This window comes from Tenebrio molitor, chromosome X, assembly GCF_963966145.1.
Source record: "Tenebrio molitor chromosome X, icTenMoli1.1, whole genome shotgun sequence".
NCBI lineage: Eukaryota > Metazoa > Arthropoda > Insecta > Coleoptera > Tenebrionidae > Tenebrio > Tenebrio molitor.
Window position 1 is genome coordinate 4,560,989 of NC_091055.1, and position 27,951 is coordinate 4,588,939.

A 27,951-nucleotide genomic window follows, 5' to 3' on the forward strand; every position below is an offset into this window, starting at 1 on the left:
TATAAATACAGTCATTTTTATTTATTTTACTATTCATTATATACACGATTTGTTACAAACATAAAGAAATCCCGAATAAATGTACTATGATTAAAATCGACTAATAATCGATATTGGCACTGGCCTTTTGTTGAAAGCCAAATATATTCTAATTCACGTTTTTTTTTTAATATGTCTAAGACTATAAACATAACTTTTTATAAGAAATATCAATAAATAAGTGAGTAAAACATTTTATTTTAAAAAGTAAAATTGCACTAAAAACTATTCTATTTGGGGACTAAAACATGAGACAAGTTCATATTTTGAAAACTTAACTTAATTCAACATTTATGGCTTTTGATTTTTGATAGTGTTTTTTTGTATTATCTGGCAACAGGACAGAAATCGACAGTCTAAGTACGAATTTTCGAGAATTAAGTAAAATACTTAACAAAAACTGGCCATCTATCGCATTAAGAGAAGATAAATATAAAAAATAAGTGAAAAGTCATAACAACAATCATGATAACAACTAATAACAAACAACTACTTAAACCATAAAAAACAAATGTGAACACTGACTAAATTGAAAAATCAAAACAATAATAACGTTTCTCATGAGAAAAACCTACGTATTTACATATCGTACAAATTCCAATAAAATATATTACTAATACACATTTATATAGGTGGTAAAGTTATTAGATTTCCACTTGAAACTGATTCGTTTTCATATAAAAAGGAACATTTATTTGATCCGAGCATTAAACTCGGTCGGTTTTTGGCAATGTGATATCAGGTTGACCTTAACTTCTTTGATATGTGATTCGCAAGTATTGCCTCATCTCACCGTAGTCCATCAGAAAGAACGAAAACGTGGACGATCATCTCCACCTCGCACTGCCACCAGAAACACTTGTGACTGCATATCACGGGAAGTCCATGCGAATGTTGGATGACGTGCTTCCATTAAATACGATTTTTGACTAGTACACCTAGTACAGTTTCAAGTATCACATGTACGGCCACGAGAATGAGCTTCCAGAGAGTAACATGTCTCTTATCAAGGTCTCGATAGGAGTTTTTCCTACCAACCTTACGAAAAACAATTGTTCTATGACCGCCGAACTTACTGTCCGTAAACTGGGAAGTCGCAGCAGCAACTTTCCGAACCTGGTGGGCTGGTTCGGGTACTGCGTCCTGCAGTACTCCTCCAGGGCGCACTGAGACTTTTCCTGGATGGACTCGATATGGGCCACGTCGCTCAAACCGCAGGCATCTGAAACAAAGCCACAATCAGAATCTTCTAGACGCTCTGGCTCCCCACTGGCCCTCTGATGAACCAATTTATCTCGAACTCTCCCTTCGGCTTTACCTGTCTGGAGAAATTCGAGATCAACGATCCTACGTCGAGATGCAGAAAACGCGTGCCCATTAACATAGCGGTTGTCGTCTAATTACATTTCGAGTTTAAAAATAGGGTTTTGAATTCTTGACCCGTGCTTGTATTTGACATCTCTCTATAAATAAGCGCTTAATTGCAATTGTCTCGTGCTTGGGACTTTTTTCATCTAAGCTGACGCATTTGATGGCATCTCGCGGAATTAATGGCACACTCACCGACACCGACTCTTCGAATTAAACCACAAATGCTAATTCAAATTTGTGCTCATCAATTTTAAATGACAATCCAGACAATTAAAACTTGTTAATATAAAGTATTTCACGTTCAAGACGACTTTATGTTGTCGCGGAAGGATTGCGAAGTTTCTCTAATCCTTTCAATTGTTCATTTAGAAAGTTTCATTGACGAAGACGCTCGAATATTAAGACGATATTTCTTAAAACTCCCTCTATTAGATTACATCGCCGAAACCTCGCCGCATTTTTCGTATTACAAAATCGTTCGATCATTGAACGCCGATTATGGCGTTCGATTCTTTGGATGATGACTATCTACGTGTGGTATTACAACATACATCTGTTTGTCTCGTATATCATTCCACGCTATTGTTTGTTAGATCGCGCACACACGCCTCTCAAACTTATTTGCTTTTCTTCTTTTTGTCACTTTCTTTACGCTCATTTTGCCCTTTTAAAGGTGTATTTAGCAAAATGGTTCAAACATCTGGGCCTTTATCCATTCACTCGAAATTTGTTGCGACTATTGTTACCGTACATTCACCACTAAAGAGGCGGAGAACTCATTTTATGCAATTCTTTAAATTTATTTCTTCAAAATGTCGTTAACTCATTTATTATACCTATCTCTACCAATTCAAAACTGCTGCTTAAAGACTCACTACACCTTTCTCAAATTCTACACCTATCGATGTTTATCCACTCTTTATACCCATACAAAAAAAAATCAATTTAATTAATCATTATTACTTCATCTCCAAAAAACGAATATTCACTTTATTAAATAATCATTCTGAAGCTATCAATCTTTGATTATTCACAATTATTAATTGTTGCCAACCCTTTTAAATTATCTGTAAGATAGCTAAATTTGCAAGTTTTCAATCCTCCTATTTTTTGAAATGCATTCATAATAGTTTACATTTAGAAATATGTACAGGGTATCTATAAATGATTGTCTGGTCCAGCTTGCTATGAAAACTTGCCAAATTTTTCATGTGCCGCTTCATATGTAGAATAAATTCGACACTGAATATCACATTTTTAGGTTAGGTTGTTGGTTTTTAACCAAAGATAAGTTTCAACTGTGTTTTGCTTCGGCTAATATTGATACATACAGGGGTATTCACGTAAGATGACGAGCCTGATCAGGTAAAAATGCAACCCAAAATACACATTCAAAGCATTCATTGTGTTTTGGTATTTGGTAAAAATTAAATCAGGAATCCAAGTATCCATATCTGTCATTGCATTTTTCGTTCATATTTGGTAATTGAAAAGGTTTTGGAACGATGACAGAACCGATATGATCCTGCTTACCCATTACTTTTGTGATTTTCATTTCTTATTATTGTTATTAATTCATACTTTGTTGAGAGAGGTATTTTTCTGTCAGAAATTGACATTAATTAGACTGACGTTAAAAGCTGTCTATGTTTTATGTGTATTACCATAATGCCGGATCAAGATTGCTTTGTGAATTGTCTTTTGGGTTGCATTTTTACCTGGTCAGGCTCGTCATCTTACGTGAATTATCCTGTATATGTACATATTTAATATCAACACCATCAACAGGTGAACCCTCGTATCGCCACACAGTGTACCTATATTAGGAATTGGTATGAAGCGCGATCAAAACGTCATTGTCAGAGTGAATTGGGTATCTGTTTCAAAAAGGCGGCACAATAATATTTTTTCCCAAAGCTGGCTTGGCCCGACAATCATTTATAGATAGCCTGTATAATCTTGCAGAATATCACTTATTGGTTTCACGTTTAAAGTTGAACATGTGCACGACGGTCAGAAAGTTGAAATGAACTTTATTAGTAAACAGCTGCATATGAAATATCCTGTAGTAGTTAGCATTGGCATTATTCGGAAAGAGTCAAGTTTTAAATACGACGGCATTAATTTAAAAAAAATGGTATCATTTTTGTCAGCTGTAGATTTCAAATTGACAAGTCGAAACGAAATTTAATTTTAGACGATCGCATAAAATGATTTCTTTTTATTTTGTTGTTTTGGAGTGACAGGTCTGTTGGAGAAGACTTGACGGTCGCGGGTTAAATATTTCGGAATTATAGGGTGAAATGAGTTTGTCAGGCTATAAAATAATTTTATTTTCTCTGGAATAGCATGTCTATTGTTTGTATTGTTTGCATTCTGAGATAGTGTGCAGTAATTTTCTTTGCTGGCATGAGGAATGAAGTTTGTTGGTCGCCTGACCTGTGTAGTCGTGTCATAAAAATTGAACAAGACTTCCTAGTACAACCTGCACGTGCTTCATCATACCTACTTCAATACACGAATCAATCATTTATAACGTAATAAACATTGTACATACTTTCAGTTCTGTTCGAACCCGTGGTTATATCCGGATATCGCTTTTTAGCTCATGCATGAAAGGAGAATCTTTGTTATTATTCGATTGCGTTATATACTCGTAAATCGTATCGCTAGTGCGAAGAAGAAGAAACGCTTCGTAATGAGCAAGTTTAGCATATCAGCATTTGAAAGCGTTGTTGAGCTTAGCTGAAACAATGACAACGCCACGGACTGCATGCATTGTATTTATTGTTAGTATTTATCGGCTCATTTGACCTGTCACCTTTTGACACGTGCCTCGTGACGTCAGATTGATTTGCATAAACACTTAAATGTGTCGTCGAGGTGAAATTTCCAAAGGTTCCCATAGTTTTGGCGTCGTTAACGAACCGCCGCAATACAAAGAGTCCGGGGGTGTGTGTATTCTGTTCTTTTACGAGATGACACATTTGTTGTGGGATGATTATTGATTTTTCAACTTCTTCACGGCCAGATAGTCCTGGAAAGTAGGGCTGTGTGGCGTACGAACTGGGGGGTGGGGTAGTTTTGTTATAACAGCATAGTGCAAATCTGTGGCTTTTAATTTTTAGGGATGTCGCCCCAAGCAAGTGCGTTTTAGAAGGGTGAATAATCTGTTATGTCGCTGTCGCCTTCCCTCAAGCTGACTTTTACATTTAGGTGAAATAGTGAGCCTTCAGCAAGAACCAGCGACCGACGACGTCTTGTTGGATATTAGCGAGATGCAGATGGTCGAGGAGAGGTTGTGGCTTGGAATGACACTGACCTCTCTTTGACCTCACTCCTATATCTTCCGCAGGTCTCCATCTAAAGTAATGGTTGATTGATTCAGATTCGTTTTTTCGATTCTTTTACCGAAGTGCAAATAAATCACAATGAAATAGTGGCGTGCTTAGCTTGGGGTGCATAACAAAGCAGTTCGTGGTTTTTGTGATCTGATTTTTGGCAGGATTTGTCCCTGACGGCTCGGCACAACCTTTTTTTACCGACAACGAAATTAACGCGACTTATTTCATATTTATACTTAAAAAACCGTCGCCATTAAAACATGCTTATTTTGAATTGTAAATACTATTTTAATATTTATTAATTTCCCGCACCAATGGTTTACAAACTTTCTAATTTGCATCCGCGAAAAACTTCACTCCAAAAACTTCGCGAATCATTTTTGCGTTGAAAGCTTTTTACCACCTCCCACCGAACTCTACCTCGTCACAATTTATTTAATCTGCTCAATTTTTCGAAAAATGTACGATACCGTTCCGGATCAGACCCCGTTTCGAATTTGCTGTACAGCTGAATCATTTAGAATTGCTAATGGTCACATAGTTCGCCGCCATAGATCATCAGGTGGCAATTATAAAATCAAGCAGAATACCAATGATAAATGACAAACAGCAATTTAAATTATCCCAGAATCGATAAACAGTAATGAGTGTGAATGTTCCCCGGTGATTCGGTTGTCGCTTTTGCCGGAAAAAGGATGAAATTAATAAATGAATTAAAGACGAGCGCCCTCATCCAGTTTGGTTTAGTTTTGATATTCAGATAATGAAGAGTTTTCTTTATGTTCGGTTATTTTTAGTCTTAACAAGTTCTTAATGAACGGTTACGCAATTTCGCGGTTATATTTATTATTATTTGTCACGCAGCTGGTGTTTTTCAACAATTAAAGTTTGCTACATTAGTAATTACCGAGGAGTTGTAAGTAACACTTGTCCTTAATTGTCTCTGGTACGACGAACATTTTATTATTTATTCGTAGTCGTGCGTTTCGTCTGCTCGCAAGCCGATGGAACGAACATTCTTAATTGACTAATTACGCCTTGTCACTGCTGACTCCACCGTCGATTGATGTGCTTTACTAACATTACCGACAAAAACACAACCAACAACCCCTTTTCTTACACCATTAACCGACTACATTCATTCACTTTTGCTTGCTTCCCCAATTTTATTACCTTTCTTACCCTTTGATAAGCAACTACGAGCTTCTTCAGACAAGCTTCAAAGGTCTTCGTGTCAACGAGGGTAACACCAAACCGCTGCTCGACTTTATTCCATTATTCGAGATTGTTTTTAAATTGAAATGACTTTGCCTCAAAGATAAAGATAATGACATGCCACTCTGTCATCTTATTATTATTTATCGTATTACTTTGTTTTTAAACTGCGCACTCCTTATCACAAACCGATAAATCAAGGACATGCTCTGAATATCTTCAACTCTGACGCAACTCTTAAATCGCAAACTAACACTCGCCATCGCAGTAATCCCTCCAAAATGTACTTTTTACATACGCCATCCCTCCAAAACGATATCTTTAACTTACAACAACAAAACTAAATCTATCAGAGTCAAATGAGAATTTGATAAATCATCGTCATTTATCACATCCACTCTATTTCGGATCCTTTCCTTCTGCTACGAGTACGTCTTAATTCGACTGGATACGTACTTGTTCAATTTTTCATGCGGTAATCGTGCCCGAAAAAGTGAAACCGTATTGACAATACTCCATGTAAATGTTGCCGCAAAGAAAACTATCATTTGAATAATAATAGAGAATGCATTTTAAGCAACACGGGATGAGTCAGCTGATGTAGTCTCAGCTGAACAACACGCGAGAAAAATTTAAAGCGTATATAAAAAATTTTGACATTCGTTGAACTTGACAAAGTGTAAATAAATTTAGTTCCCCGAATGATGATAATCTCGGAAGATTCGGAATAGACGAGTATGGAAACGGAATACATTGAAACATTTCTAAACATGAACTGTATGTAAAGTAGAAACATCTTTTGTGGAGGGTCTGTGGACCATATTTTAGCTACGTTCGCCAAGAAGTGACATTCTGTTCGAAAGAAGCAATACGTAACTGTGACTCATACGGCAGTTATTGTTACGGTCGTAGCTACAAGATAATTATTCCAACGGATTTTTCTCATCTTGACGCAGAACTTAATGAGTCACGTGACCACCATGACTATCTTGAAGTGGTGAAGAAGAAGCGAAACTGAGATTTTCAAATGGCGAGCTACGTATTTGACTGCAACAATCGATTAGCCGCCATCCAAGGAGGTTAAGAGCGCTTCACAGTGTTAAGGGCGACGTGCTCAAGGGTCCGCGTCCCGTTCGCTGCTCCATGGTCAGACTATCGTAAAGATAAGGATCAGGACGAGTGTTATACGAGACGTTTTTATATAAAACTGAAAGAACAGGGGCATCGTGTTGCAATTGGACAATCTGCATAAATCTATTGTTAACCGCAGGAGGGATGTGGCGAAAAAGACGAGGTACAAACATTTGCCCTGTACAAAGGGGAACTGCTCCTCGCCGCAGATATCGGGGATTAATGCGTGCCAATTATAGACACAATTCCAATGTAATGCGCCAAGTGAAATGCATAAATCTTTTTCTTTATTTCCGAGCAACGTGAGGTATTTACTGTTTATTTTTTGTTGGAGCGATGCGTTTCAATTTCCACGAATTATCCTGCGCAAATATCGCCATCCGCCTTTTACAATTTATTACGCGTCGGAACGTTGAAAACGTCGGACGACGGATATCATTGGGAAAGACATAAACGTAATCTAATAGTGATAAGATTTTATGGACGCAATTGTTGACGATTATAGAGAGGCATAAAACTACTTTGTATACAAAATTTCTACATCGGACAACACAAAATTTATGTTATCCAGGTCCAAAAACGTAAATCATACGCGAGGAAAGCTCTAAAACAAATCTTTCGGCTCGCAACTATCATCACTCGATAGCTAGTTGATAAGAAAGCGGGCGTCGAGCTTTTGTGTGAGAGAAAAAGTCAGATGTAGGTTGACAGTTTGTGGTGGGTTGATCGGAACAGATGAGGAGTGTGATTAGATGGGAGACGTCATAGGTTCGGGTCACTCGGGGGTTGATTGGTTTGGTAAAAATGTAATGAGGAGCTAAATAATTTGGTGGTTGTAGTGAGGTATCAGGAGCGTGTGGTCGACGACAGTGAAAAGGCGTATCGCCGAATTCACGACGACTAGCGTTGGCATTGTAGTCGAGCTATTAGCAAGGATTTATAGCAATCGTAACATAGTCGTCTATCGTCCAGCGTCTAGGCCAAGATCTAACATGTGACTGGAAAATCGAAAATCCAGGCAATTAGAGAGGCACCTATAATTCAAGGAGTCCGTGTGGTAAGTGGAGCGGTGTATTTTGATATTAGTGGGGCCAATGACAATATATCCCATCCCCAGAATGCAATATGTTACACGTGACTAATATCAGGACTTTTTAGGGAGCTTTCCCTTTTCAAATTCGCATAACGCAAGAATCACGAAGGGGCGTCCGACTTACTAATTTGACATCGTGAATTGTTTTGCTAGTGTCGTTTATGTCGTTGAAAGGGCATTTAAAAAAGACACGTTTACTAGATGACTTTTTACCTTTGAGGCCCAAAGGTCATCGGGGGTTAATTCACGGAATTTATGGCCCAAAAGGGACAATTTATCTGCTAATATAGTAAAATATAACCTTTCCATAGGTCAAACGCCATTTTCCGAACACGGTTTACGACCGAAACTTCAACTCTGCTGTCTTATCAGACGCAACGATTTTATCATCAACCGTGAGATTATCACGCGAAATGCTCTCCACCCAACCGCGCGCTCCTAATAAGCGGAAAAACATAACGAGATCGCTTTGACAGAATTCGGAACTTGATTTAATGCACCGATTCCTCTAAATCGGAGATCAGATCGCTAATATCGAATTATTGGGATTATCCATGTCAGCACTGAACGATTAGACCCCGAAATCCGTAATAGTTCGTGCGTAAATTCTAAACAACGTCACATCCTCGGCTTGCCGCAAAATCACTTTTCAAAAACCCACATCTGGTCACTTTCTCTTAATTGGTGCGGTCCTTGCTGGATTCGTTTCATATTCAGATTATTGTTTGCGGTGGGCTAATGCTAAGCAAGCAACTCGTTAAATATGATAAAGGGCACCACACTCTCCCAATTAATTCGCGAAAATCCACGAATAAATCAACCGACACCACAAGAACCTTCACCAAAAGGTCAACATTTTTCGTTGCATCAGTTCCAGTGTATGATGCCAACCTGATTACATCATTAACAAAATCGATCGATCTAATAGTAAACTTATAGTGCCAATACAAGTAATGACACGGCTGTTTCGACACAGAACAACAAAGACGAAATGCACTAGAATGTGTATCTATAAAAAGTTTGTCAAAAAAAGAATTGTGTACCTACTTTGACTTTTTACATGTTTTAGAGTAGGTACTACACGTAAAAACGAAATCCAGAATTCTATAACTGAATCTAAAATGGCGTTTGCCAAAATTTTAGAATAGGTAATGGAAATATTTTCTTTCTAACTGCACTTAAAAAAAAAAGATTTTGGTTTTTTAAAAGAAACATTTTTCCGATCATTTTCATTTTTCTGCTCCTTTCCAGTGCGCAATTATGTCATAGCCACTTTTTTTTAATGGAAATCTTCATTTTTTCGCAAATTTGGATAAACTGTTCTCTTCTGATTTTTCTCTTTGTACTACGTATCACCTTTGATGATGGTTCCTGTGATTTTTAAGAGTGAAAGTAAGGTGTGAAATTTCAATTTTACACCGAAATTTCCATGAAATAGTTATTTACATTACAAATGCGGTAGGCTACATTTTACAGCGCGAGGTTTTTAGAATGAAACACGACCGCGCAGCGGGAATGTTTTAACAAAAATCGCGCGATGTAAAATGTAGCCTACCGCATTAGTACTGTATTAATCTTTTTGACCGACAACTCGTTTTCTCAAATTTGAAATTTGTTCTAACCAATAATTTTGCAAAACCTGTCAAAGACTGACATTTGGTTAATAAAATACCAGAAAGTTAACTATTATACCGATACGATTTATACCACAAGATGGCGCCATCAGAATTCACACTTTTTCAGAAGAAAACATTTAAATTATGTATGTTCATTTTCGAAAACTGAACGGATCAATGGTAGCGGTATCTTGTCTTAGGTCCCTGAAAGCTTAAAATTTGCGTGGTATTTTACACACTCTGTGCGGTAAAATAACAGATAGTTTGATTATTGTGTAAAAATTAAGATACAGTAGCTATTCAAAATGTGTAAAACATGTCATTTAGAGTTGAGGAGGCCAAAAAATATTTTATTTAATCAGAAAATGATGGCGAAATTTTAATATTTTGTAATTTTTATATCGATAAACTAAAAAAAAAAAATAAAAAAAAAATAAAAGAAGGTTCAACATGCACTAAAAGCCTCCTAAATTAGTGCATAATTAAGTGCATAATCTTGAATGACCTTAGTTGATCAACTACAATTTATTATTGAGCCACAGAAAGAAACAATCTGGGATGAAATGACGGTAATATAAGCTGCAGTCTCCAAAATGTTCCTTCTGAGTTCTAAAATCGATTAGAAGAAAATGACAAGTCCAAATATCGGGTGTTCATTTAAAATTAAATTTCCGGTCAAAGTTTGTGAACGCACCACTCTTGTAAAAACGTAAGATTTAAACAGCTGATCCGTGATCCGTAATTCCTAGTGCGTTCACAATCGACTCTTCAACGCCAACTATGGCCGGAAATTTAAATGAACACCCGATATTTACTTTAAAACTGTTTATTTCTGTTGCAAATTTTTTAATTTAAAAAATGTGCATGTTAGACGTTAATTTGTTGTTTTAGTTTGTTGATACCTAAATTACTCACCAATATTGATACATCGAAATTTAGCCAGGTATAATTTTCATATAAAAACAAGATTTTTTTTATGAAGTTCTTGGTGTACAATTTCATTGCCACCTTGTGTTTACTTTTAAAAATTGATATCTTTATTGCTAAAAGTCCAAATAATTTGGAAATTTGTCAAAAAATTTAAAGTTGCCGTAAAAAAAATTTACGTTATTGCGCGGAATAGAGGCTTAAAAAAATGAAAACGTTCGGATTTTTTTTTTTTTAAATAAAATCGACCTGTCCGAGATGTTTTAGGGAAGCTCAAAGGAAAAGAAAATACATATTTCAATTATTCCAAACTTTTGGCGCGCACTGGTATATTAAGAAATTCGTTTAATGGAATATGACACGCGCAAAAAATTTATTGATCAATTATTCGATCCAGGTGATCGCACATACGATAGCCCGACATCTATCTCGAAATCTGGTAGTGCAAATCCAAAATAAATGTTAAATGTCAAAATTAGTTCCTGGTTGTAAAAAACTTGAGATGTGAGAATTGAGAAACATGTGGCAAGGCGAGAACACGGTCAGGCCCTACAATATTTTCTTTGATCTGCCGCTGCTCGAGTTACGCCTGTTTTAACTTTGATTTATTTTTTCCAGTTGTTAATTGTGTAATTATTGGTTTAAATGTGATCGTGTTGGGTTTTTTACGAGATGGAATGTTGACCTATTAATTGAAGTGCAAAAATATGAAGTAGAGATGTTTAGCCCCCGCAGCATACACAGTAGCCCTATCAGGAAAAGATCTGCGTTAATCTCGGTAAATGCAGCCATAAAAAGTTGTGAACTTCCAGCGTGCATATTTATTAAAACGTAAAAATATCGTAAAACTCATCGATGTGAGATAGGAGTGAGTTATTCGTGTCAGCACCCCATCCAGGGAACGCAGGGTTCCACCAGGGGATGCGGGCCAAGAACGGTGTTTAACTATTCAACGGCGGCGCGTACATAATTTAAATTGAAATCTTATCTGCAGGGCTTGACCTTTGGTTGTTTAGGCCGGCAGGCGGTCACTAATCTACTTCAGCAATGGGTAAATTCGGAAGCGAGAGGGACCCAAGAGTCGGATTTACCGGCTTGTGGGTGCCCATCAATGGTTCCGGTCCGGTATGGCGCGCTTTCTGACGGGTTCGAGTCGACGTTGTGACCATCCAGAGGCGTAGACCCTCGCGCAAAAGCTCCCGAAAAGCTGCGTTCCCTCCCGACCCAAACGATATGTAGAACAATAAATCACTTAAAAACCACGCGGAGCTATAGGGGTTAGAAGTTGAAACTGGACCGTCTCCTCCTGGTTCGAGAGCGGCGACACCGCCTCCAGTCGGTCGCGGCTGCGGCTACTTCCTCGACGACGGGGGGCGAGTTCTTGCGCTGATATTTTTCCAAGTCGGTGTAAAAAGTCGGCGCCCATGGACTCGAGTATGCAGCGGGGAGTGCATTCGCGGCTTGTGGCTCATGGACTCTGATGGCCCCAGGCCTCGGGCGTACCAGCGAGTCACGACCTTTCGTAACCTAACCTGCTTACCAACTTCACACACGAGAAGTCCTGCTCACATAGTACAACATCGGTCTTTGCCGTTCTTCGGCTCGGTCTTGGCCAAAATTAACGCGCGCCAGGACCTTATTGTTTCGGACATTAGAAAGTCGACTTAACTGTAAACGACGCTTTGACCACTCAAAATGGAGACACGACCGCCATAACCATTGCTGAAATATTACGCTTTCTTCGAATATTAAAAAAGTGCCACCGTTCGGTTACAAACCTGTATGCGGTCTACTACAAATGCTCACCGATAGAAGAACATTGACCACGATGGAATAGGTCAAAGTTGACGCAGGTGTTCATCTAATACCTGTGCGCAATTCCAACTGTTTGTTCTCTTTTTTATAACACATTGTTTATTTGGGAAAAACGCGAAAAGCGACTCGCTTAATTACTATTCGTTCCCACCGGACTCATTCATCGATCAGAAGATATCAAAATTTTATCGAGCAAACACCCGTTCATTTAAAATGTATCAAGATCGCCACATAAACTCTAATATTTATTGATCAATCTGCACCATTTAAATAATTATTAAAGTTATCAAAAGTAAATCAGATTTTGAACGTCACGTGACGTGTCTGGATTTATTGTTCGTACTGTAGATATGAACGGAACGTTTGAACCATTTTGTGATCGTCTGTCTGGGTGCACTATTCATAATTAATTATATAAACTTATCTTCGTTGTGAAGTGGCGATATGCTATATTGCAGAATACAAGAACAGCAATTGTGTGAAAGGTAACGAAAAGGGCTCGGTTGGAGGGGTAGCGCAGGAAGAACTGATAATGCAAGAGTCCACAATGGTGACCACGTCAGAGACAATTTTAACAATGCATTGTTTATCAGAGCTGTTGCAACTATCACACGCTCCATCTCTGTCTGTCGCGAAAACAACAATAGGCATACCGCAAGTACACAACAAATTATGAAAATTTCCTAATACAAAATAAAGAAAAGACACTTACCAGTCGTAAAAAGGACTATGGCTTTAAGGCATGAATATTCTGCTGAATCGACATGAAGAGCTTTTAATTTCTCTACTTGTTCCTGCGAACAGAAGAAAGGTTCTACCAAGTGAGGAGGCGAAATTGATCGAATACCTGAAATATCCTAATGTGATCCATAAATTGAACAACTCGATCTGCACACATGGGTGACGCGTGAAGACCAGCTGCTGCTATCAGTGGCGCCACGTGAAGGGGCATCGAACACTGACTAGCATTTAAAACGAACAATTCCGACCACACCAACCGGAGCAGAGCAACCTGCAACAACACCAAAGTGAGAAACGATCAAAAATAAAGATGACGTTGTTCGAAGATCGTGCCATCCGACAGTCAAAATCAAAAGATTTACCTGATCTGTAACCTGCAGGTCTGGAAAAAAAGGTATGTTCCTAGCCCATTCTACTGCTGAGAAGAGGAGGCGCGCTGCTAACTCGCATATATTGTCAATACCCATGATGTTGTTTGCTTGTATGCACTGGCCATATCGACTTGTGGGGTACGGTTCCGCCCTTAACAACAAGGATATGTAACTGCTAAGGTATGTGTGGTTGCTGAGTGATGAGGTTACGGAATCTGTGGAGTTAAGGAATTGATTTGGTAAACCTGGAAGAGCTGGCTGAGACGGTGGCACTCGACCTCGCTGGACGGCTGGAAAAATCCAAAAACATCAGACACGCCAAAAATAAATCATCTGGTTCAATTGAATTTATGAAGGGATGTTTCGGAGCGGAAACAAGATTTAATCGCCACCGAAACCCCTTATCTAAATGTGCGACAGGTGGCTTGTAAATATCTGATTGTGTTTAGCATTTTTCGCAGGTAACACAAATCACGGGTTATGGCTCGCAGTTTCGGATGTATTCCACTACAAATTAATATATTCCACATTTAACAATAATCTTTGACCTTGCCTAACCTGCGGGAGGAAGTAAACAAGACTATGAATCGTAAGGAAAGCCGCCAACTTTCCCCAACAGGATGCCAAGACTATTCTGTTGGCCCCAAACCAATTTTATTCAATTTAGGCGTTTGCACGCGCATAAATTACAAACTATTAAATTTGTTGTTAGATTCTTATTTTCTTGCTTATTTTACGCAGGTCATGAGGAAACCTTGAAATATAGGTTGTTTTGCGAACACATTAAACTGGTTTTTGAATTGCCTAAATTTGTTATGTCTTCCATTATGACTATGCAGTGACGTCTTTCTACATCCATATTTGGAAAGTAAAGGTGTCGCTTGTAATATTCCGTCAGTAACAATCGACGCAACAAAAACAACTACACGACCAACAATTTTCTAAAAATAAATAGTTACGTTAACAAAAAAAAACATTTTTTGAAAATCTTGTATCCGCCAATGAGACAAAAATAAAACAGAAACGTTCAGATGTGCAATGTGAATATTGAGACAAAAGTTTAAATCGAGTGTGATACACCACTATTGTAAAGGCCGTTCAAAAAAAATTGTGGTCGAGTGACCAGGTGGTCTATTTTGTTGCCGTTCAGGTATGGTGCAGCTTCATCAACTGTCAAATCGTGGATGTCAAAAACCATTTATACCAACAGTAGTGGTATGAGTCGTTTCTTTTGCAAGGAGCAATTTTTTTAGAACCAACCGGCGAGAGATTTCCTAGTTTTTTTAGTGCTAAACGATCACCAATATTATACATACAGGGTGTAACAGAAATAAGTACATTAATTTTAACCAGTAACAGAACTCGTCATGATGAACAATTTTTCTATGTACCATTTTTTCCAAATCGGCAATTTTGTTTAGCATTTTCCCCCCCATAAATTAACGAGGCGTTTGTGTAAACCTTCTAAGCACAGGCTCTAATAATGGGCAGTACATATTTTGATTTCGTAAAAATGCTTAGAAACGGTCGTCACATTTATAGTCACTTCTGGTCTTCAGTGGCGGGTAGTGAAATTTTTGGAAAATTTTAAACAATTTTAACTCATTAACGAGAACGTTTACGAAAAAAAAAAAAAATTTAGAAAAGTTGTTACTTTTGATGAGTTTTATTACTAGTGAAAATTAATGTATTTATTTCTGTCCCACGCTGTATATCTGAAGGAAATGTCAAAGTACATATATCAAATGCGTTTGTGAAAGAGGAGGGAGGAAATCACATTTTTTGAAAGAGTTGTTATGTTGTAAAACATCGTAGGGGATGACACTTTTCACAAAAAAATATGTATTAGTTATAGTTGTCGGGGCGTCTGTGAGCATGTCTGAAAGGTTCGATTATTGTCAATCGATTGATCAATAATTTACTACGTAATTAATTAATCGGTTGATCGATTAGTGTGACGCTTTGTTAGGTGATTAATCGAGCGCTCAGTCCGATTATACAAGTAGTCGAGGCGATATCGACACACATAATCGATCGAAAAACATTATTAACAAGGAGTGACTAATCTTTGGTGTTAAACAACAGGATTGTCAAGTCGGTTGTCTTAAGTTGTCTTAACAGGAATTAATGACATTTTGATTTTGTTAGAACTTTTTTGAGACCGCTGTCAAAGCTAATTTGCAGTAAAGAAGACATGAAAACAAATTGAAAAACAGGTTCCAGTGCAAATTATATATGTCTAGTTGTTTGGAATGCAGTTTTTTTGTTTTGACACACTTCAAGGTGCATTAAGGATGGTTTTAGTTTGATTCAGCAACGCTTTTACGCTGGAAATTTGTACTTTACACCTTTTGAGCGGACCGAAAACCCGCTCTCGACCAAAAGGTCTTAGCGTCTGGTACGAAGAGGCGACATTTGCTCGTCCGTGGTAACAGATACGTCCTAAAGGCAGCATTATACGGACGATCCTTTCAGCGAAATTTACCTTGTCTTCTTTATAACGTGCCGTACCGTTGACGATCGCAACTAATTTAAGAACTTTGTAGGACAATAGGGTCGAGTGTGACGTCGTTTTAGGCCCAGCGAGCTATTCTGTTTCTGTTTGATAGAGAAGTGGTTTAATGTGTGAATATTGTGTGAACTGAATGGTGTAGTAGTAGAAAGCGGAGTTTGGCTAGTTTGTTATGGCAGGTGTAAATAATCGAGTTGATTGCACATAGGATGGGTGAGTCTGACTGAAAGTCGCAAAGGTTATATCAACGCAATCGGTACTTAAAAATCGAGAGGAGTAGTATTGGAGGCGATGGGCAGGTATAAGTCAAGATAGTGGTTCTTGGTCGATATCAAAGTCCATCAGCATCTCAAGAACCATAACGTATAACGAATAACACACCATTAATCAAGCTCCGCGGCTGTCCAAGATCATTTATATAAACCGTGACGTTTGAATTAACATTGATTGCTGTTCAACTTTTTCAAATTTTTTATGACGTGTACATTATTGTATCGGCTATTAATAGCGGCAAATGTCACAAATTCACAAATAAACATGACCGACATGTGTTGGCTGACAGCCTCCAATAGCGCCAATAACCCCGTGCCTCCCAGGGCGTCCTCGCCTCCCCCACGAACCCTCCAACTTATCGAATTTTTCTAACTTTTGATTGTGTACGCCGAGTACGTAGTAGAGTACCATCGCCGTTCGGTGTTGGTCTCTGGTCGCTGCTCGCTCGGTAAGGCTACAGGGTCAGGGTCAGGTAAGGTCATTTCCCACGATAACCGCATTCAGCATAGCAACCTAAGACTTCAGAATCAGAATTATAATCCAACTTCCACGCAAAAACATTTTTACGCACCGCGAACGGTTTCGGGAAAGAATTTTGGACGAGTCGAGAGGCGACCGGAGCTCATTTAAAGGTTAATAGGTCAGCTAATTCGCTGGTCCACGGTGATGCTCTCGAACATTTCTGCCAAATACGTTAAATAGACAAATGGAACGCCAAAGGCGAGTTCCAACAAGAGCGCTCGCACACGATATATCAATGGGATCTGAAGTACTCGACACGTGCTTCGAATTCTTCAATATCCGCGGTTCGTTCCGATCGTCGGTACTAGCAATTAACAATATGGAACAAAGAAGAAGCGGAGACACGCCGAGGAAAGAAACGGCAATAAGCAGGAAGTGCAGTACTCTTGTAAAAAAACCAAAAACAAATACACCGAGTTTACTCTCTGTACCCACCATTAATACTGCTTGTTTATCGACATGTTTATTTTGAACACGTTACTAGACGGTGATTTATCGATAATACAAGGTAAAGTGTAAATTTCATACGTCATCATAATACCTCCTAACTCAGACTAAGATTTGCAAAAACCAATCACTTTTATATACGTTTCAACAACTGAAACTCTTCGCGTTTGTAGCAATAGTACCATGACATTTTCTCTTTCGCTTTTCTTTTTTTTTAAATATGTTAAACAATCAGCGACATCGAATTCAAGGACCCTTTCCTTCTACGCTCTAAGAAAATTCAAAGGTATTCTGAGTTTGTGGAAGATAAAAAGCTTCGAGTTATTTTTAACACTATTTTGATGTTTTACATTAATTTATGCGACTATTTAAGAACATCCTGTAAAATTAACATAAAAAGTAAATAATGAAAAACAAGCCGAACTATAAGACACGTACAGACTATTATTGAATGATTTTAAAATATGCTTGTTATTTAATGTACTCACAAATTTAAGCACTTTAAAACGAATAATGTCGTGTCAGACAGTCATTTCTGATTAACACAATAGACGTAATAAATAAATAGTATTAAAGAAAACGGATTGAACATACAAGTGACATTTATAAGCTACACTTTGTATACAGAAGCGTGAAATGAATTAAAACCGGAACTTTCTAAAATAAGAATTTGTGAAGTGCGCCTCAGTTTGGGGAAGTTATTTTTTTTTCTGACTTAACTAACCGTACGATTTCACCGATCAATACAATCGTAAAAAAACAAAAAGTAATTAAAACGATATAGAACAGTATCGTAAAATGACTTTTCCGTCATTTTGAACTGGATATTTTTAAAAAGTTGCTTACATTGAAAATGTGTAATGATATGAAGGTTTTTAAAATACATATGTGTAAATAGATGAAGAAATGTATGAAACTTCCAATATAGATCGTAAATGATCGATGTGTCTGCCAAAACCGTTCATTAAATATTGTGGTTTGACACACCTTGTATAATTCAGTGATTTATGATAAAATTAAACATTAAAAAATACTAAACCTGTTAACTACAACTTGTATGTTATTACTTAGAACTTTAATGTCACATTTTGTATAATAAAAAGAAGTTAAAATAGCACGTAATTGCAAAATTATTAACACAACTTGATAATTGACAATTTGAACATTTTTTGGGAACGCTGGATTCTCTTGAATTCACAGAAAAAATTCTTTGAGAATTTTTATTGCTTAATCCACTTGAAAATATGTCGTCTACTGTCGCAAATTAAAAATTACATTCCAAATCTAAAGCAAAGCATTGTTAATGGGAATAGAGTATGAACAGACACGGAACGATTAAACACACGATTGGTAACGATTGAAAAATGTATTTTTTGGCACCTTTAATGACAACGGTAATTTTATGTACTCATAAGCGGACGAAAAGTAATCCTTTTTTGGATGTACTTTTTTGGACGCTGACTGTGGCGCCATCTGTTGGTCTGTTTAGTAAGTTAACAACGAAACCGACAAAATTGATAGTTGTCCTGTCACCATAAATCGTGTTAATAAGTAATTGTATTGCAAAAGTAAATTTCTAGTTTTGTTGGCAAGCTGATGATAACAAATACTATACAAAATTGTTAATATTGATGTTTTTTGCAACTCGTGCGGTCGCCTAAAAAATTTAATGTGCACCTCTGCCAAAAAGTGCCTTTTGTCCTCGCCTGTTTTCAAGCCTCGCCTGCGCCTCGGCCAGAAAACCCAGACTCGGCACTTTTTGGCCTTGATACACAAATAACTATATTAGTTTAGCATGAATCTTTTTTTTATTTTTTGACTGTCCGATAGTGTTCGAAGATAAATAAATCGTGAGTAATGGTAATAATTTTTGAAAGAAGGAACGTAAAGTATTATTATTATAAAGGTGAACTGTTTAGGGGAGAAGTGGAGTAATTTATTTGTGGGAGTGAGTCGAGGCGGTGAGGCAGCCTGCACCAATCTTCGGCGGTACGATGTCATTTAAAGTGGAGGTCGTCTGAGTATTTTATAGCTTGGCTTGGGATATGAGTTGACCCCTGGTTACAAAACGTAAAATCATGGTGTCGCCCTACAGCTCAAATTTCTCGTTTATGAAGCAAGTTCCAGTAAAATATTACCGACCATAAGAACAGCAAGAAAACATATTCCCCGAGTAGTTACTATAATTAAATTAATGTAGTGTAGACAAGATTGCTGTCTACTGTGTCCCACGGTCTTCCTTATGTCACAAAACTAATGGCCCCAATTCTACGAAATTCATTTCGACCATGAAAACTTTCATATGTTCAGCCACAATAAAAATATTCAACAGTACAAAACACAATCCCTCTTGTTGGCATTTCTTTTCACGACGTGAACTCGTACGAAAAGCAACCTCAACTCCTTGACTCCGTTTCTCTCATTAAGCTCTTCGTCGTTGCGTTATTATTGTTTCCAGCCTGTTCAAACATCGCGCTCTGTTCTGCAGCCTAAGTAGTGTTTAAGCGTGCGGAAGACGACAAACAAAGATCATCAATGATGAACGATTTTTTCCAGTGAGCACGCGTTTTAACGCCTTTTTAGCACCTCCGTTTTGGGGTCCAGCGCAGCTTCAGGTAAAGGTACAGGTGCGTCTGGTTTGTCACAATGAGCACACGCTGCCTCCGAAAGGGGACAAAAGATTCTGGTTTTTTGGACGGATGATCGAAAATTGTCGATCGTGTTGTCGCGTCTGGTGCAATTAACGTGTCCTGGGGGGCCGTTTGATGTGCGTGCGGTCGGGACGCGTAACGAAAATACTCCTGAATAGATGGATTTTGCAACAGCACTAACCATATTTCTTACAGCAGTGATTCATGTAATCCTTGAAGGTTTCGGTTCCCACGAAAGAAATAACCGGGGTGATTTGAATAAGTCCCTTCCCTTCCTGCGCCTAATTTACATAATGTTTACTGGACACTGGTCATCTATCCGTTACCCTCATCGCAAGGTGTCCTTGCGAACCCTTCAGAACTAGTTCCACTGCTCCTACCTGACTCGTTATACACGGTTTTGTCGAACGCTGTTATTAAAAGGATATGTCGAGTAATCCTCACCGGGCCTGTTCCGGTTTAGCCACGAATTTTTGCACAGACATCCTCAGAGCAATCATAAACTAAAGTAAGGAATTAAACTAAGGATTCTTACTCCCTCTCAGCGGCCGGCGATGTTGCCCTGAAGATGCCGAGCAGAAATCGACCGACCTTCCTGTGGATTTTGTCGAAATTAATTTCATTCGGACAGATTTAAATGTCGGTCTTTGTGTGTTTTTGGGGTGGGTATGCGGGGATTGCGAATTTGGGCTAAGGTATTATGAATGGTGGCGGAGCGATGGACGTGGATATTTTCCCATATACACTGACCAATACGACCATTAATCTCAAGTCAGTCGTTAATGTATGCAAGCGGTAAACGATCTTTTAGGTACGAGAAAGGCCCTTTGTTGGACCTTACGGTCAAGTATTTGTATATTAAATCGATCAATCATCTGCAAGAATAGGGAACGCTGGTTTGCCAGGCCGCCACTCGGTTATACATACATAAGCCTAAATATTTTCATACGATCTTTGCTTGACCGAGATGGAAACCCTTGGAAATATTAACTTTGCGAGTAATTTCAACCGACCGCGATCCGTTATTTGAAAAAGCTTATTGAAATGTAAATCACTTCTCCACGCAACACTGAAATCCATACACCATTTTTAAATATTTCCATATTCCTTCTTTTTTTTTCTTCCGATTCTCTCCCATTTATGACCTGCCCCAACACCAAATACTCAGCTCTTCGACAACTCGATTTTCAAATTTAAATGCCAAGATTGATAACACAAATCTTGCATTTATTATTCACAGAATCACACAATTCGACCGTTTTCAAAACTGATCAACCAACTCAACTTATCTTTCTGAATTTTTTTAACACCGACAGGGATAAAAATGTTCATAATGTTTTCAGAACATCATCACGTAGGTATTTATTTTACAAATCCACAGAAATATGTTGTTTTAATACAAAAACTACACATTACAACTCGTCTTTCGACCGCAATAAACCATCACTGATTTTTGAAAAATATTCTTTTATTCTGAGAACGTATTTTACTTTGAAGACAACAATTATACAACAGGATGAATTGAATTTTTATAGTTAGTGCGAAGAATGTTTGCGCTTCTTGTTGAATTTACTGTTAAATAAACACCGTACAACGATTTAAATTATACTGACATAAGGCTGTGTTGCAAAAGAACTTGAAACAAGAGGTACACCTACTTATTTGGTTGCTTGCAACATATTTCTTATTTACTGTTTTGTTGTCATTTCAATTTTAGTAGTTAGTATTTCATCTCTAGATCTTTCAAAAATAAAACAAAATGGTAGGTAAGCATTATAAAAGGCCAGTTAAAATTTTGCAAAAAAAAGCTTACTGGCGCCATAACAGTAAGCAAATGTTAAATCAAGTTGCTTATCAACTATAGCAGGCACAGAATCATCATTTCTACTTATCTAATGATAATGAAGAGGTCTTTTGTTAGTTGTTTTGTTTCGCAACAGTGGCTCAAGACAAATTAATCCAGAAAGTGGCGACTTTCTGGGCAAATCTCGCCAATATTAATTAATTTTTTGGATGGAATGGTGTGTGGGTTTTGGGTGAAATGCTGATTGACACTTGACATCGATCATTCCACGTGAAGAACAAGCATTCGGGGCTATTCAATGACATATCCAAAACGCTTGCTTTCTTTTTCAAACAAAGGTGTGCGAAGTTTTACGAAAAATAACGAGAAAACTGTCATACCTTCTCTTCTCATTCCCATCTTCATGCATTTTTTGAGGCGACAGTATTGGCATTGATTCCTGTGGTGTTGGTCGATAGGGCAATTCCTGCTTCCTCGACACGAATATGTTAGATTCCTTCGAACACTCCTCTTGAAAAATGACTTGCAACCTGTAACATCAAAAACAGTTACTCACCTATCATGCGAGCTGACGAAGCACTATTACATTTTATGCAACAGACGTTTTAAGAACAATATTTTATGGCATGAAAGCAACTCAACTCACTAAAACGAATTGATTTGCGTAAATGCGCATCAAATTAAGAGCGAGAAAAACAGTTGCGGCCGGAGTGAGATGCTAATTGAGCGATAAAGTGGTGCCAAAATTTGAACGCAGCATCCCAAGGATAAATCAAGGATTTTATTCGACTATCACAAAAGGAGCGTGATTGAAAATTAATCGGACGTGGTGTCATCGAAGACGTTTTTAAGTTATAAAAGTTGCTTATTGCTCTGAACGTAGAACGATTCCGGTAAGGTTCTGCGACCGAGGTATAATAAATGGTATTTGTAAACGGTTTTATGAAATTGTGTGGTTAACGACGGTAAAGACTAGAAATAGTAAAGACGATTCGAATCACTAGTAGAAAACTAGGAAATTATTGTGGTTTTGTGTGTTTTTATTTGTTGATGGAATCGAATGTTTGCCGGTGGTATAAATTTCGTTTGAAAAGAAAAGTTTTAACGACTGAATTGGTGAAAAATCGAGTAAAATAATTGGGGCAATAATTCGCCTGTCATACGTGTGTCTCCTTCAAAGTCTTTTATAGTTTTATGACCGAAATGTTTTTATAAAGGCTCATTTTTCTTTCCCATTCCCCAAAGGGCTGTCAAATCTTCAACAGAGGGGCCATAACGATGTCTAGATTTTTCACGTTTTTGTCTTTACATCAGATAATAAAAATAAAACAAACCAAGTCGCAAGTATTTTGCTCCCTTTTAATTTTGATTATAATAGACATGCGCTTTGGGGTATTAATGGAAGCCCCCACATTAACGCCACCATTTACTTTTATTCTAATCCCGATAAGAAAGGTTTCTTAAGTATTGTACGACTTCGAAGGTATTTCATTACAATAATGCAATCAAATTTCGTACAAATTATTTCTCTGGCTTTATCCGGCGCAAATCGGAGTTCCGGAAAGGGCATAATTACATGCATTTTAGGGCGTAAAATGGCCGTTTCACTTCAGTGTGAATTTATCGAGGGCTCATGACCAGGTGGTGCTCCCTTTTTTGTGGTTTTGCTGTAACGTCAGGGAGAACTCGAACTTCATTAATATCACACGTTCGCCGATACATTCGCGATTAATTAATTAAACTGTAGAACGAGAAAAAGCTCGAGTGTGCTGAATATTGACCGCAATAATGGCCAGCGTATTAAGAACTACTATGGAGGGCCGCCGTGCCTAAGTGAATGAACTGACAGACTTGTAATTACTTTAATTACTATTATAATTGGCGCTGATACCATCTTATGTATACTCAACCAAGCCGTTCTAGTCAGGGAACGTTAAGCATATATTCAGAAACAACCCATCAATAATAACAACATTTACACTTCAAACATATTTTTTGTTGCTATTTTTTGTAGACCTATTCATCCGTTACATTTTCGTTATTAACGCGGAAAATTTTGCTTTCATCTCTTTAAAAGAAAAAACAGGCGCCAAATGAAGAACAAAATATCGGACCACATTATGTTTTGTATTCATCATGCACATATTTTATTTTAAGCTTTGTTTTCATTTGCTCAAACAATTAGCACGAACAAAGTTCCAAACCAAAAATACATTATTGAGACATACAGAATATGCTGCATACGTGTATAAACGTAAAAGTTGTGATATACTTCATTAGGAATTCTGTTGTATGTCACGTAATATATTTGCCTACTTGTACAGAAGAGTACATCTTCTTGCATACATTTACATACTATTTCTTAAAGAAGTTTGAAAAATGCCTTACAATGAATTACTATGTAGACCTATGTATCTGCATACCTACACATAACAAACATTACGCCACAACATAGTTTTACTTAGGTAAAAAAGATTTTTTCCACATACATATACGATTGTTGTTTTGTATTGTAGATATTAAAAAATGAGTTCTGATCCTTCGGTTCTTATTTAGCATAAAAAAAAATAATAATAAAATCCTGTGTGATCAAAATACAGTCACAAATTTACGGGTAGGTATTGTCGACCTTTTTGGAACTGGTTTTGAAAATTATGTTAATTTTTGGCTTCTAATCGTAACATATTTTACAAAAAACGACATTCACATTTCTTTGGTGTTTAATAAAATTCAGTTCGAACTGATTTGGAAATATAAAACATTTTGCAGAAAGGTAGATAAAAAATAATTTCTTAAACAATTTAAATGAAAATGTCGAATTGTAATGACTTGTCACATTTGCCAACAGTACCATAAACAGATACCATTTATGTTCAGGGCAAATTTGTCTCAAAACTTTAATTAATCATAATATGTAGGTACGTCAATTCGTGTATTACAAAATTATATGGAAAGACATGTGAATGACATTTCAAATTTGACCAAAGTATTACAATTACAGTTGCAATCTACAAACACAAGTTTTTATTTAAGACAAACTACGTTGCATCCTGAAATATCGATCTAAATCTGTTTCAGTTCTAGTTGTCGATGCTCTTCTAAATTTATTGATTTTCTTATCGTACTTTCTCTTTGTTGGTACTGTATATTTTACCGAAACGAAAGTTACGAACAGAAAAATGATAATTTTTCGAAGCGGTTACTTTAAATTTCCCTTTTAAGTTACTGATCTTGGTTGGCGAGCTTTCTAAAATTAATTTTCCACATAGCGGTCTACATCATTGTGTTTTGGTTTGCGGTAAAAAATTAGTAGAAAGATAAAACTAAAATTTTGAACAGAATCGTTTTTTTATTCAAAAAACATCAATTTACATAAAAATGAATATTCAAATCATATTAGGTATGGGACGGCAAAAAATTTTTTGGGATTGATTATCTATCTCTCTTTTGCAATCTTCGTTTCTTCTAATTTGATTCTGATATTTGTCGTTTTGTTGCCGTTAGAAAGAAATCAAGATAAAAATTCATCTTGTCAATACAAGTGTAGCTTGTAAGTCTCATAATGTGACATAAGCGGCTCACAATAAAATATCCAAATCAGATAGTGTCAGGTGATATTTCAAATTAGACAGACTTTGGCCATGTTGCATTAGTTTCGATATGCAAAAATATTAAACGGTGAAAACTTTCACCAATATATAAATTAATTTTAGCGCGTCGTTCCTTACATAAGAGCACACGTTGTTGGAGACTGAGTGTCTTTTTAAATCTATTAACAAAATTTATATCCACAATAGTCCTTTCATGATCGTGCGGCACATCAAATTTAAATATTTGCAAGTTGTAGGTTATACCTACAGTTATTTTTTTTAACGCAACTTCACCGGAATGCTAATTTTAGGAAAACGAAGACTGTTCGGTCTAGATCTTGTTGGAAATTTTCGAGGAAAGGAAAAGGGAACATTGATCGGCGATGCTGGTTTCTCCTCTACGTTACATAACTAATTAAGAAGATGCATAATTGTATAAATTACGGGATAATGGAGTGAATGATGGATGTGTCAAATTTTGTTTTGTGATAGTTTGAATGGTTGATTAGTTTAGATTTTTTGTAGGATCGGTATGCGGGATGTGGGTCAGGTCGGGTCAGATATGTGGCGAATGTTGTGAAGAATGGTTTTTCGATTTCAGGCGTGAAAGTTGGCGTTAAGTGCGGAAGGCGGCGACCGCTCCGGGAGAATTTTCGACAGAAAACGGTTTTGATTCGTGGAAATGTGGATTGTTATCGGAGTGGTGCTTTTTGAAAGTTTATAACGTCGGTGATCCAGAAAGCGGCCGCCACCCGTTATTAAGTAGGTAGAAAAGAAATTCTGAAGTGTTTCGGGGAATCACGGAACGAAGAATTGGGGAAGGTGGAATTGAGGTGGTGAATTTTGGATTTTGGGTGTCGTGAAAAGAAGTTAGAAAGAACAGTTTGACGGCGGTCGGGTAAAATTGGTTTGAGGAGTACAGGAAGAATTTATAAATGGAGAAATTAGGAATTCAAAAAATTACCATACTGAATATGTATGAGGTTTAGCGTGTATCATGGGTAGTGTGTGGAGTGATGTTGGTCGAGTGACGGTGGGATGCTGGGTGGCGGTGTTAATTGTGGCGGAGCGCGGAGGGTGACACTCACCTTCGCACGTGAACTGTCCGTAGTGCTTCCCCGAGCTTTTGTCGCCGCAAACGACACATTCGATGTTCTGGTTTTTGTCGGCACTGGTGGCGCTGTTCTGGGAGTTCTGCGAGGGTGTCTGTCGGTTGATGAGCGCCAAGTCGGGGTTTTCCAGGGTGATGGGGTTGATGTTGGTGGGCAGCGCGGTCAGGTTGGCGGTCGGCGGCAGCGGGTTGAGCCCGTTGGGGAGCGAGTTCAGGCTGGTGGGAATGGGGTTGACGAGCGAGGACTCGCGCCAGGAGGTGGCCACCAGAGCCATGGCGACGTCCGGCAGCTCCACGTCACTCGCGCACCGGCGCCCTCATGACCGTCGACACCGAGTTCACAGTTCACCAGTTCACCAGATCGCCGACTCCTGGGTGAGCGAGCCGTTCACGGACTTGCACTTGACGTTCGTTCGCGTCGTCTCGAGCGGAGCACGTATCTCGCGGTGGAGGTGATAGGTCAACCCCACGGCACACTCTAGCCTCTACTAGTGACCTTTCGGTCTCGGGCCCGACACCGACTTGGCCTGGGCGGTCCGGGGAGGTCCTTGGTTCACAGCCGGGTCACGATAGGCCAAGGGGCGTTTCTCGCCCGTGGTGGGGGCCGCCGCCGCGGGGGGACCGCGCCGTCACATCTACTATATGCGGGACCGTCGTCGGCGCACCGTCGGCCTTCCGCCGAACGCTCTTGCAACTGCTGGTTCTGGACCGCCGCCGCCGCAACTTCCACGGTCCACGCGAACTCGACTCGCAGTAGTGCATGGCCCGACTCGACTCGACTCGACTCCGACCTCTTCTTGTGTTTGCCTCTGCGACCAAGTGCACTTCAGTGATTCCAATATTCGCATAACCGACCAACCTCTCTTGTGCTTTCTTCGTATTGTCATCGTCCGTCGTCCATCACCGGATGTGGTTGGTGCTCGAGTCCAATTCACCGACTCGTGGTGATCTTCTTCGAACAGTGACTTCTTCTGATCTTCCTCTGATCCCATCCATCAAGTGTACACACCACTGCAAAAATATATAGTGCATTTTACACTGTCCAAACTTCAACTCTTAAAACGTACATGCGCACTTTTATAATACCCCCACGTTTATTACGGCCATAAAACGAAGATTTTTATAAACTACTATAACAATTGTACACAGAGAAAAGAGCACAATTGTTAATTATTATTATTAGTTTCGATTTAACTTCAGTTCCGTAACACATAAAACAACAAGAAACAAAACACCAGAATGCCAACAAAAAGTTTAATTGGTTTTGATGGTCATTAGACGTACGTGCTTTTAAAATAATTTCATTCGCATTTAAACTGTTCAAGGTTAATTATAGGTTTATACAGACTGTCTCTTTAATCATGATGTTGAACATTAT

At 38.2% G+C, this 27,951-nt stretch overlaps 1 protein-coding gene and 1 long non-coding RNA gene across 4 annotated transcripts; one reads left to right on the top strand and one right to left on the bottom strand.

Annotated features, from left to right (window-relative positions):
* svp (COUP transcription factor 2) lies at positions 1-27,951 on the bottom strand. Of its 2 annotated transcripts, XM_069060436.1 has the most exons (7): positions 26,551-27,951; positions 22,253-22,402; positions 20,604-20,663; positions 13,655-13,953; positions 13,399-13,563; positions 13,264-13,345; positions 1-1,261 (listed from the first exon to the last, which is right to left on the bottom strand). In XM_069060436.1, exons 1-7 carry the CDS (start codon positions 26,846-26,848, stop codon positions 996-998), a joined length of 1,320 nt encoding a protein of 439 aa, XP_068916537.1. In that variant the 5' UTR covers positions 26,849-27,951; the 3' UTR covers positions 1-995. The 2 variants fall into 2 exon arrangements, with proteins under 2 accessions (XP_068916537.1, XP_068916539.1); XM_069060438.1 differs by lacking the exon at positions 20,604-20,663 and having other exon boundaries at positions 26,551-27,943.
* On the top strand, positions 4,311-4,847 carry LOC138139872 (uncharacterized). 2 transcript variants are annotated; one of them, XR_011162396.1, is made up of 3 exons: positions 4,311-4,488; positions 4,539-4,708; positions 4,766-4,847. It is a non-coding gene; the product is annotated as an uncharacterized lncRNA (long non-coding RNA). The 2 variants fall into 2 exon arrangements; XR_011162395.1 differs by having other exon boundaries at positions 4,311-4,483.